Source organism: Taeniopygia guttata, chromosome 2, assembly GCF_048771995.1.
Source record: "Taeniopygia guttata chromosome 2, bTaeGut7.mat, whole genome shotgun sequence".
NCBI classification, from domain to species: domain Eukaryota; kingdom Metazoa; phylum Chordata; class Aves; order Passeriformes; family Estrildidae; genus Taeniopygia; species Taeniopygia guttata.
Window position 1 is genome coordinate 142,591,509 of NC_133026.1, and position 12,509 is coordinate 142,604,017.

The following is a 12,509-nucleotide window of genomic DNA, read 5'->3' on the forward strand; positions in this document are numbered from 1 at the left end:
GATGACAAAAATCTAAGCTTGGTCACTTAAAAGGAAAAATAAAAACACTTGCAAATCTTCTTAAGTAGTTTTAAACAATGTAGCAGGAAACCTTCCTATTCAATGAACTGCTATAGAGTAACATGTTTGTACTACTGTCTTTGATTAATATTATGACAGATTTAAATAAAGTTTGGGTGGAGGAATTTTTTTGTTTTGTCTTCTGTTTTTTAATAAGTTGAGAACAGAGAAGTCCTTTGGAGAAGCACTTCCATGGTTCTCATTTTGTGAGGTATGCCTTTGTGTTTTGTTGGGCCTTCCACTGAAAACTTATTGAATGCAAACTCATCAGAATCAGTAAACATGTCTGCTCTGATTTTTCAATTGAAAACTGTTCCAAAATTGCCTCTAACTAGATCCAAAGACTCCACTGAAAATTATTTTAATAGGAAAAGAGTGGTAACCAGGAGATAATACATAGAAATTCACCCAGCTGAACACACTGCCCCTCTACTGCTGGACAAGCAAGTGAGAAGATCAGCAAATGAGTCCATCACATATTATTTCAGAGTACTTGTTAGTTGTTAGGCAGGAACAGTAAATTCAGAATTTTTTAACAACTTCAGGGAACTAGGTAAAGGCACCCATCCGAAATAATTTATTTTTTATCACATTCTTTATAAAAAGGTGTTTCTTATTTAGTCACTGATCTGAGCTACAGCAGGAACTACATCAGACTCAGAGGCTGGGAAACAGAGCAAACTTTCATTAAATCTGTTTCATTTCCCTTCCATTTTCGTTCAGAAAATAGTTCCAGTTTGCAACATTGCTTAGAATAAAGAAAATAATTAGTTAATCCACAAACTAGCTTATAGTCACTGAGGTAGGTGCAGATTGTGCTGAATTAAATTAGCTGTAAAATAACGACCTAAGATACTCCAGGCAGCAGCGCCATAACAGCACAGAGCCTGACAGTGCCTGCAAAAGCCCAGAGAGAGCCTCAGCCCAGATGCAACATTCAGTAAAAATTAAACAGCTGCAAGGATGGAATCATCCCCTTTGCCTTAACACAGCAGGCTCAACACTGAAGTTCAGGAGCTGTTTGAGGAGTTCTTAGGTCATTCACAACACATCAACAACAGCAGCAGGAGCTACAGAACACCCACTTCAACTATTCACTTTAATCCCGTGTTTCACAGAACTCACTGCTTTAGGTAAACAGGTGTGTAGAAACCAACCCAGCTTGAAAACAGTAGCAGCAAAACCGTGTCTTCACTGTAATTGCAGCTTGCCTGCACAAAGACTCCAAAGAAGCCTTTTGCTAGCCACATCCTGACTGTATTTCCCCATGCAAATTAATACGTATCAATTTGGGAGAGTTGCAGATTTTTTGCACATGTAACAGTAGAGCTTGTTTAAATCTTGTTTCCCACCAAATAAAGCTTTTTTATATTTACAGATAATAAAAAAAAAATGCAAAACAAGTCCAGTTTAAACTGCAATCAGTTCAAATAGGGCACATAAAACAGTTACACAAACAAAAGAAATTCAAAAAAGAGAAACACAATCAACAGAAGTACCCACCATTCTTTATTCCCCTGATTTATTGTCAAATCTGACATTAAAACTTCTAAAATACACACAGTCCACACAAACAGTGCAGAACACTGTGTATTTATCTTCTATATTTTGTTTCTCTTCAGACAGGCATTATCACATTTAGCCTGCACTGATGTATCTCCCAAACCATGAAAGCATTACACTGTATTCTCACCCTAGAAGTAAGTCACCAATGATGACAAAACACATATTTTTATTTAACTCTATGCATGCTGTCACGTGTACTAACAAGCATATCAATGGCTGTACCTATTCCACATAGTTAAGAACAGGGGGCAGCAATTCTGTCAAGCACTAACCTAACAGGTTGATTTTTGAGAAATCTATCAGCGGCCATGACTTAGGTATATGAGAAAAGAAAACCCAAACTAGTTACAGTTATGGAAAAGTTACAGATGTTAATCTAGGTTACACAATAAAAATAAAATATATACTTCTAAATGTGAACTTACAATCACTCTAGTCAGTTGCCCCAGACAACTGCACTGTTACCGTTTTGAACATAGACAGTTTTTCTATTAAAACTTCAGCTGATCTGAATCCTGTGGAATTATATTTCTATACCCAAGACTATCAAGCACATACAATAATTAAATAATTAATACTCTTTCCTTACATACCAAATGTTTTGCTCATGCCAACACATTCAGCAGAACTAAAAAACTCTATTAAATCCATCTCCTAGATACGCGCCAGTTCCTGAAGAATCAACAAATACTTGATGAACTAAGTGTATAATACAAAACAACAACTAACTGCAGCCCTGCAACATTAGCAAAAATCTCCCTTCTTTCAGTGTCATTTTGCTTGTACCTTCAAGCAAGCACAGGGCAAGAGAAGAGCTTTACACTATCTTGTTTTAAATTCATTTGGAAGACATTTCCTCATATCCACTGACCTAGTCCATTGGAAATCATTCTGAAACCTCAAATAGGAAGCAGTGGACTGATATTCCCTGGAAACCAGCTCTGGAAGTTTACCCATTTTCATGCTCCTATTTCTTGACAGCAGAGCAGGGTGAACATTTAAATGATGCTCATAACAAGCATGAAAAAACCCCAGCACTGAGCCTTCAAGGTTGAAGTGCTGAGACCATAAAATCTCTTCTGCTGCATTATTTTGCTCCTCTCCTTCCACCAATTCTGTTTTCATATTATTTCCCTCACTCCACATTCATCTCTTCATCCTTACCTCATTTCTTAAACCAAGTCTCCCTTGGCAGATTTCTGCAGTCAGGGTTCTGTGTACTGGATGTAACGAGTAGCTGGGGAAAACCTCTACTAACGCTCCCAAACAAAACTCACCCTTCATCTTCCCTCTAAAAATCCCCAACATTCACGCATTTTTTCCTACTGCAACAACTGACAACACTGAAAACACCAAGAAGTATCACAGAAACATTTAAGTTCAGACAACTACTTTAGGCACTAATCTTTGAGACGCCAGAGCAGAAAAGCTTTCTGTAACTAGCTCAACACAAGGGCAAAGTCCCACAATTAAAAGACCAGATTACATGCATACCAACGCCTCTGGCTCCTGTGGATTTGGGCGGGTGGTGCTGCCCCGTCCCTGATGCTCTCTCAAAGGCATACAGAAAAAAATAAATAAAAGAAAAAAAAAAAGGGGGGGAGGGGGGAAACGATAAAAAACAGGGTATAGGATGTGGGGTGCGGACGATTTACCTCTTCCAGCAGCGTGACCGTGTTCCTGCAGTTCTGCAAGCGGGTGGTGAAGCTGGAGGTGGTCGGGGAGTTGTAATCCTCTGTGGTCTCGGCGATGAACTCCGACACGGTGATCTGGTCCGGCATGATCCTGCCCCACCGGTAAAGCCCAGGAGAAGCCGGGCACACAGATCCGGAGAGAGAAGAAGCCAAGTTTCGAGGGGAGAGGTGATGGAAAAAAATAAGAAAACGGAAAAAAAAAAAAAAAGCAGAGGGAAGAAGATGTTAACAGCCAGCAGAGACCCGCAGCATCAAAGCACCGGAGCCGCAGAGGGAGGCTGAGGCTTCGCCCTCTACATCCAGCCTCTCCCCGGCCGCCCCCTCCTCCTCCGGGCAGGAGGTGAAGGGGGTGAGGCCCCCGCACGGCGCCCCCGGCTCGGCCCCGCCGGTGGAGAGCGCTCCCGCGGCCGCCTCCGAGCAGCCCAGCTCGGCCCCGCCGCGGCGCTGCGGGGAGGGCGGCGGGAGGGGAGCGGCGACCGCGCCGGGCTCAGCCCCTTTCCCCACCCGCGCCGACCCCCCACGCCCCCCGGCCCGGCCGCTGCTCCCGCCCGCGCCGAGCACTGACTTGTGCGGGCTCGGGCTGCGCCCCCCGGGCGGGGAGGCGGGGCCGGGCCGGGCGCGGCGGGGCCGCGGGGCCGCGCTGACGGGCACCGCCGACGGGCACGCGCCGCCCGCCGCCGCTACGCGCCACAACGAGGAAGCGGCTCCGCGCAGGCGCGGCCGGCGCTCCCCTCCCCCGGCCCCGCGGTTTCTGAGGGGGAGAGGCTGCCGCTCTTTCGTTTTCTTATCATTAAAAAAGGCTTTCTGGTGGGAGCTGACAAGGTCGGCGGGTGCTGGCCTGCAGTGCTGTCCCTAAACGCGAGAATGAGCGTCCCGTGCCTTCTGGCGGCGCGGAGAGACCCTGCCCGCCTCAGGCTGCGTGTCCGCTCCCGCTCCGGGGAACCCCCAGGGCGGGTCGCGGGGTCTCTTGCTTCTTTTTTACCCTTCCCGAAGTCCCTCACAGCCGGTCGGAGCCCCATCCGCCGGTGATGTAGAGCCGAGGATTCCTGCAGCCACCGCTGAGGGAGCCACCCCTGTCGGCAGTCTTGACTGCATAGGCTTTTACGCTCCTTAGACTTAGTTAATTTTTAAGACGTCCTGCTATGATTTAGAGAAGCCCTTGAAGTTGCTATTGCTGATTTTGCGTTACCAGTTCTGTGCCTGAGACTTTCCGGGGCAGAGCTGTCTCGATGCTGCCGTGGCCGGGTCGCAGAGCCCAGCGCGGTGCGCTGCACCGCGGGTTACAGCCCTGTGTCCGCTCGCAGGCAGCATTTCTGAATAGTTAACATGTCCTTTAGCCATTGTTGTATCATGTAACTCAGGGAGATGACAGATAGACACTTTTTTTTTTTTTTTTTTTTTTTAGGCTTAGGTTTGGGGTCCCATATGTTCATTTCTAAAGAAGGCTAAGTCTCAGGAGGCTCAAGTAATTGTGGTCATCTGCTTCATCAGTGTGATTTATTTAGCCATACTTTGTGATTTCCTCCTTATAGTTGGGATTCTCTACACAGAAACTGGGCCATTCGGGAATGGTAAATATTCTCAAATCTGAACTATTTAGAATGAGCAATATTATACAGCTGTATCAATTTCAAAGCATTTTATGCTCACTGTATAAGCACCTACCGCATTACAATGTGGTTAGGCTTGTACATGGTTTCATATGTAATTCTAATAAAATGCCTATGCAACTCAGAAATAGTTTACAGTATCAACTAAAAACTGCAATGCATGAGTAAGGATAAAAAGGAGATACCTGATTTGAGTATACCCATAAAAAATTATTTCTCTGCAGTTCTATCAGCAAAAATATGACCAGCACTCCTGAGCAGTGGTCCTGCCTGAACATGTTTCTGTGATTTCACCGCCTTAGTAGAAGCCCTCCATATGGCCATGTGATTGCTGCTGCTGCTGCTTCACGTGATCCAGCTTTCTGGCACAAAGGCTCTGAGCTTGTACAGATGATTGTTAAACGTCATGAGACTCTGAAAGGTAGAGTAGGCAAGAGGAGGAGGAAGCCAAGAAAAGAACTGTGTGGGAGTTACAGTGAGAAATGGATTTGGGAAAAAAAAAAAATGAAGCACTGAAGAAGCAGAGGGAGAGGTAGGAAGAAAATCAGTTGATGATCGTGTTCATAAGAGCAGTGGAGGAGGAAGAGAGACCAAGAAGATAAAAATGGCTGGTGGCATCAAAAGCAGTATGGAAAGGAGAGTAAAGAACTGGCTGGGGGGTTGGGCCAGGGACGAGCTGCTGGTAACATCCAAAAGAGCTGTTTTGGCCTAGCCTGCTTGGAAACTGGATGGGTGAGGGATACGGCCCGAGGGCCAAGCAGGGTCTCTGTGGTCATCCCCTGTAATTCCTGCTGAACATCAGTCATGGGCTGTCACACAGCTGTTCCTGGTGGCCCGAAGGTCAGCCACAGTTTTCACATTAGGAAGATCCCTGATCCCTCACTGGCAGATTTCAAGTGAGGATAAGTCTATCACACTGGTGGACAAACCGGTTTAATTAATTGGGTACTCTCACTGTTAGAGTTGAATTGTTCTTCTTCAGACTGAAGTTATTGAGCTTGACCATTAATCTCTGGATTGTAAAATAACCTCATCTGTTATCCCAAACAAATCACCCCAGAAGCTGAACATAGTGCTAAAGACATAATTACTTTCATACTATTTTGTGAAAATTTATACTACAGAGTAGAAGAACATATTCAGCTAAGAAAGGTAGTAGACAGGCCAGGGAAACTGGCAGTGAAGGGTGACAGAAGTGAAGGCAGAGCAGAGTAAGCGCAACTGAGCTTTTGTGTTTCCTCATCAGGGAAAAACGTTGTCTTCTAAAAAGACATATTAAATGTCTTAAGAAAAAGAATGAATACAGAATACAGAAGAATACTGTTTTAGGCACAAGGCCTAAAAATGAAAAAGGAAGATAATAGTTGCTTTTTGGTCTGTTTTTGACAGTTCTGAAATTGTTTACTCTGCCAGAGAGATACAGTGCGCTGTTTTGCTGCTTAAAAACAGCATTTCCCCTTCCCCTATTCAAATGTTAGTAAAGAAAATAGCCCTATAGGTTAAAATAGCCCTATAGGCTCTTTAGACTTGGATTATTTTCATTTAAATTCACTGGAAACAAGATCAGTTAATTAATGTGATGTTAATAAAAATATACTAGCTGCCTGTAAAAATGTGCTAATATTTAAACTAGTCAAATTATGTAAGTATTTCAAATAGCATTCAGTGAATTTCAGATTTAACCACGTTTCCTGTTTTGAATTGCAATCAGTATCTGAGATTCAATTCTAAATTTGTAAGATGCACCTCTTTAAATTGTCACTAACTGAAATTACTGTTTCACTTCACAAATGTCAAAGAATAATCATCAGTGTGAAAGTTATATTTCACAGCGTCTGCTGCAACACTGTCAGTCTGTGCTAGATCCTGGGTGAGGCTGTGCCACAGCCTTTTTCTCATGGAAGGTTTGCCAATGAAGTTATGCTTATCTCAATCCTTTTGGTATTCTGAAGTGAAATACATCTTGTCCATCCTGGACAAGCTAATGCCAGTGAGGATCATGCAAGCAGCACTGGAAATCACTTACTCCTTATTGCTGATGCATTGCAGCCAAGAAAGTTGTGTTGTCTTGCCATCCCACCCAGTGACTCAGTCTATAAATCCACTTGATTCCCTGGTTTTTATTGTGATTGCAAACAGAAGAGTTAATTACAGCAAATTGACAATAATTCTGCAGTACTGGTGATAGTTGCCATGCTTAGGGAGGGTCTAAGGAATATTGCAATGATGAACTACCAACACAGATGTTAAGCAATGATAGTATTCTTCATTTTATAGTATTTTGGACAGATTATATTTAGATTGAAGTCATCAGTTCACTTACAGGAGCTGAGCAGGAGTGAACAGGTGATGATGTTGTCATCACTGTGAACTTTGCAGCATGGCCAGTATGTGCCAGAGGTGAAAAGCTACATGGCACTTACACAGCTCTTCACATCATCAATGCAATTAACTATTGAAACCACACAGCAATGTGGTAGAGAACAGCAAGATTATTTTTCTACTACAGATAAGGAGCCAGATAGATGAGATTGTGGCCCTGCAGTGTTTGTGGCTGTCTAGCTTGAGTCATGCAAAGTCAGCTCTTCAGGATATCAACACCTCATCTAGGCTGAAGCTGGTGGTGAATCTCCTGTGGGATGTGATTATGCTGCCTGCAGAGAGCAGCCCCAGGACCAGCCTGAGGTCACACTTCCCTGCTGCGTAGGAAGCAAACTCACAGATGCAAACTCAGGTGTGATTGCTGCTTTTGGAAACAAGCTTGACCCGAGTCCCTGGCTGTGCACCAGTGTGTTGTCAAGCTTGCTCAGACGAGCTGCCTCCAGGGTCATTTGCAAGCTCTCAGTGTGGCATGGAAGTGAGTTCTTAGCTGGAGGAGGAAATCACTGCACACATCGGTTCTGTGCAGTGACAGGATTAGTGCAGGTGTAGTCATGGCAGGATCTCACGTGTCAAATTCAAGGGGTTTTGATTCTCAAGTATGAACATGATGCCTTTTTGCAAATACAGATTTACAACTACATTCATTTCTTGACTTGTAATGTTTCCATCTTGGCTATTACTGCAGATAAAAGTGCTGATTTTATAGTATGACAGACAGTAGTGTTTAATTAAAACATCAAATCATTGAAATGCACATGCTTTTCTTAGTAAACTATATAGTTGTTGTTTTTATGCTCCTTAGCATCTCCACAAACATGGAGAACGTCACCAGCTCAACAGCAAATAGCAACAGAAGTAGTGTACTAAAATGCATAAGGAAAATATCCTTAGGCTACATTTCTCTACTATACTGCTATCCTGAATACGTTTGTGGTTTGACGTTAGATTCATCCATTTCAGCTAAACACAGCAGTCAGGAGTACTTCCCATCCTCTTCCTGATCCTAACTCTCTTTATGAGATCATCGTATCTGTTGACAACAGACATCCATGGCATTTGATACCTCATAAAACTGATTTGAGGTTTCCTGAAAAAAACATCTATATGGTAAGTTGCTGTTCCTACATTTTTATAGTTTTATTTTCAGATAACTTCTAACAAAATTAATGGGAAAGGCTTATTTAAATTTATGGCCATAATACTAGAATATCCACAAATATTTCTGAATATCAGCTCTTTTCATATGAGTTGGATGCTGGTCTTAGGGGATAAAAGAAACTTCAAATCAACAGGAAACTCAGCAAGATGATTTATGCTTTTGGTTTTGGAATATCTCACGTGCTAAAACTCAGTAAACTTTTTTTTTTAATGGAACTCTCATAGTTTTGTTTTGCAAAGCAAAACCACCCCATTTAAGTGAGGACAAGTAATATCATCACTCTGTACTTCAGCAGGAAATGTTTAGTCAGGAGGCGTTTCACCTCCAGGAGCTGTGTCCTCTCAGAGGACGGTCGGACGGCTGACAGCCTTGCATGAAATGTAACAACTATGTATTTTGACCTGCAGCATGTTTGCACATTTAAGATCACACAAGTGCATGATGTACTCACAGGAAAAGGCAAAGTCTATTTTAAACACTGAAGCCTACATCACACATTGTGACTGGTGCTAATTTGCTTGAAGGAAACGTGCATGGTAAACTGCAGAGTATTTCTACTTGAGAAAGAAGGCTGTTGACTTTGACATTTGCAAACAAACCTTTGAAATTATTATGTTACCAGGACTGAATAGTCTGGTAACTTTCAAGTAAAAGAAAACTTCTTGCCTATGTCACATTGTTGAACATGAAGAAGACCAAAATCCAGGTCCAGCAAACATGCTGATTGCAATTCTGTGATTTTTATGGGACAGTATCTGCTAATGTGGCTTATGAACTACATGAGCTGTGTCAAGAATTTGTGCTGCTGCTGTGACTGTGTTGAATGCAAGAATCAGCTGATTTCAATTTTAATACTGGCATCTCCTGCCATTTGTCTTCCTCTCATATTTAAAATAAAATAACATGTAGTTTCTGAGACATTTGCTATTTTAAAAACCTTTTAGCACTTACAGTAGTGGCTTAAACAGAAGGTTCTTTTCACTTTCTTTCAATATTAAAATGTGAGCAAAAAGAGAGCCCATTGTGTTCTCGTTATAAATGACATTTTAGTAGCATTAAGATCTTGTGGTTTTAACACTATGTGGACAAAATGAAAAGAGATTAAATCAGAACAACAGAAATATTTTGCTGAATTATATATTTTGCATCTTATTTATGTGACTGTCCTGGGCAAGTAGCTTGGGTGAATGATAACGAAGGTCAAATAACCATCTCAAAGGACAGCTGAAAATAACAGTACTGAAAATGAAGTACAGCATTTAGTTACACAAGATTAAGCTGACTAATCTGCTGATTCAGTTTTGCCTTTGTTTTTTGGTTTTGTCATGCAAGATCAAGTGTCAAGCAGACAAACACGTCATGGCATTCCAGGCTCCCAGTAACAACAACGAGCAATGGGGCTGTTCCCCTGCCACCTCTGCATTCTCCAAAAAAAAACAGCAAAATGCTCACCTGCAGCAAGAGGCAGCAGGCTCAGGACAGATATAGTCCTTTTCTTGTTACAGGTGTACAGAATTTGGTATTTCTATTTCACAGATGGTTTTTGTTAGAGATGATCATTTAAGAAACCTTACTTCAGTTCATAGGAAGTGCAATAATGCATATGAAGGGTCTGGAGGGAAGCCATACTAGGAGCAGCTGAGGTCACTTGGGTGTTCAGCCTGGAGAGGAGGAGACTGAAGGGAGACCTCATTGTGATCTCCAACAGCCTCACAAGGCAAAGAGGAGGGGCAGACACTCATCTCTTCTTGACCCAAGGGAATGGCTGGACTTGTGTGAGAGGAGGTTTAGGTTGGATATTTGGAAAAGGTTTTTCCCCCTGAGGGTGGTTGGGCATGAGAACAGGCTCCCCAGGGAAGCTGTCACAGCCCCAAGACTGACAGGGTTCAAAAAGCACTTGGACAATGCTCTCAGGCACATGGGATTCTTGGGCATGGTCCTGTGCAAAAACAGGAGTTGAACTGAGTGACATTATGGTCCCTTCCTGCTCAGGATATTTTATGATTCTATGATTCTGTGTGTCAGGAGACAACAGATTCAAACACAGCTCTTATAACATCTACAGAATATAAAAGCACAGCAGCATATTCTTCTATATGGACTGGATTTTGGACAGTTCAAAGATATCAAACTCTTACGAGTGTTGACGGACAAAAAAACTGTCAGTGGAGCCACTTGCAGGTTTGACATTAACCCTTACCCAGGTGAAAATATGAGCCTGCTCATTACTCACAGAGATGATCAGGCAAGAACTGCCAACCCTGAGGGAGGTGGTGTTCCAGCAGTACCCACCATCACTGCATTGGTGAGGCTGAGGAACATCACAGGGAAACCTGGGCACGGTTGTCCTTGCATTCCTGACACTGAGCAAATCTCTGAAGGATTGTTGGGAGGGGCACTGCAGACATGTTGGCAGAAGAGCAGGCTGTTCCAGTGGGATTGCAAAGGACAAGATGAAGGCGATATGTCATGAAGGGATACTCTGATTGAAATGAGAGAGATAAGAGTCCTTCCAAAGAAGGAGTCATAGTAGCTGGATGCTTGCTTTTTTTTTTTTTTTTTTTCTTTTTAATATGAGAAATAGCAATGACTAAAATCAGAGCGTGATACTGCAGAAATGAACATGTTGCAGGGCAGCTGGCATAGCAGGCTCTCCAAAATAAAAAGAGAATGAAATAAAGCCTCAACCCACATTGCAAACATTTCAATATTTTCTCTTTCCCTCTGGAAACGATATGGCTGTGTCATTACCAGGCACATCTCTGGTTCTACTGAAGCTGCTAAATGTATGCTGATGGCAACATGCAGTGTTTTGCCTGCAGTAAAAAATGAAGGTTCAGACCAAAATGAACCTGTGAAGCAGCTGAAGAATGAAATAAAGGCTCTGTAGACCTGGGATCATGTCCTTGAGCTGCCACTCATGTCTCTGACATGGCAACTGATCTCTGTGTGCATCATTTCTCTATTTGTGGAATGCAGACAATTATATTTCTTTTTCTAGGTGAAAGAACACTGGTCTTTTTCAGCTGAATACTGATGTGTCAGAACCAAGTATTTTTAATATATATTTTATTGTAAGAGTTTAAAAAAGTATCTGGGTTTGAGGCAACACTTTTTCTGACAGACAAAAAGGTTTGGCAGGTAAATGAAAGGATTTCTTTCTACTAGTAATGCTGTGAAAATATAAATCAGAAAGATCTGTGTTTGTGAGGGTCTCCTCCCTCTGTATTATAGTTTTATTAGCATTACTTTGTGGAAAAAGAGGGACAAAGATCCCCATGATAATAAACAGAAGTCATTAGCAAGCTTTGCTAAAACACAATTTGCAGATGTGAATGTGTATGGGCCTACTGAGTGCCAGTTTAGGTGCTAGCTTATATTGTTGTCTCTGCATACTTTATTTCTCATAATTTCCTAAATAGCATCTCATTAGAGAAAGGCTGGAAATAAATCTGCAGATGTTGGATGTTATAAAAAAAGGTCCTTGCAACCACTGAACATATTAGCACATCTGTGTTTCCCTTATATAAGCTACTGTTTTCAAGGATGCATCACTTGGCCAGACTCTAGACTTGAAAGTAGCATAAGAAATTTTCAATTCAGGAGTGATGCTTTTTGGGTTTTATTTGTCTATGTTTATTTTTTTTGCATATTTGTTTGTTTTTATTGAGGAAACCAGAATTTTTAATGATACATAAGATCTGAAATAATTTGAGACATGTTTCCTTTATGCTCAAGCAAAATTACTCATATTTAAAATTATGGTTTGCAGGTTTTATTAATGTAGATGTTTGAATGTTGAAGTCATAAGGTTCTGGTAAAACCCAGGATGACATATAACCATATGGAAATTTTTGGAACATAGTCTTGCTGTGTGTACCAAATTTCTGTTGGGCCAGTGTTCACATGGTGCTAAATGAAATTTAGCAGTGCAGAATTTCAGTCTAGAGGTCCATCACAGCAGCTCCTTTTGCTGCTTACTCATTTGCTTCTACTTTTAACTACTGAATTTGAGCTTGCAGCTTCCTAAGTTAACTG

General features: G+C 42.1%; 1 protein-coding gene across 12 annotated transcripts in view; it reads right to left on the reverse strand.

The window, feature by feature from the left end:
• ASAP1 (ArfGAP with SH3 domain, ankyrin repeat and PH domain 1) overlaps positions 1-12,509 on the reverse strand; it is a 176,523-nt gene that overhangs the window by 112,262 nt on the left and 51,752 nt on the right. For 5 of the 12 annotated variants that reach the window (XM_072925007.1, XM_030266695.4, XM_030266689.4 and 2 more), the window contains exons 1-2: positions 4,303-4,455; positions 3,282-3,411 (exon numbers count right to left, since the gene is read on the reverse strand). In XM_072925007.1, coding sequence (XP_072781108.1) covers positions 3,282-3,411; positions 4,303-4,415 — 243 coding nt within the window. In that variant the 5' untranslated portion in view covers positions 4,416-4,455. The other 7 variants (XM_072925006.1, XM_072925005.1, XM_072925004.1 and 4 more) reach the window with 5 other exon arrangements.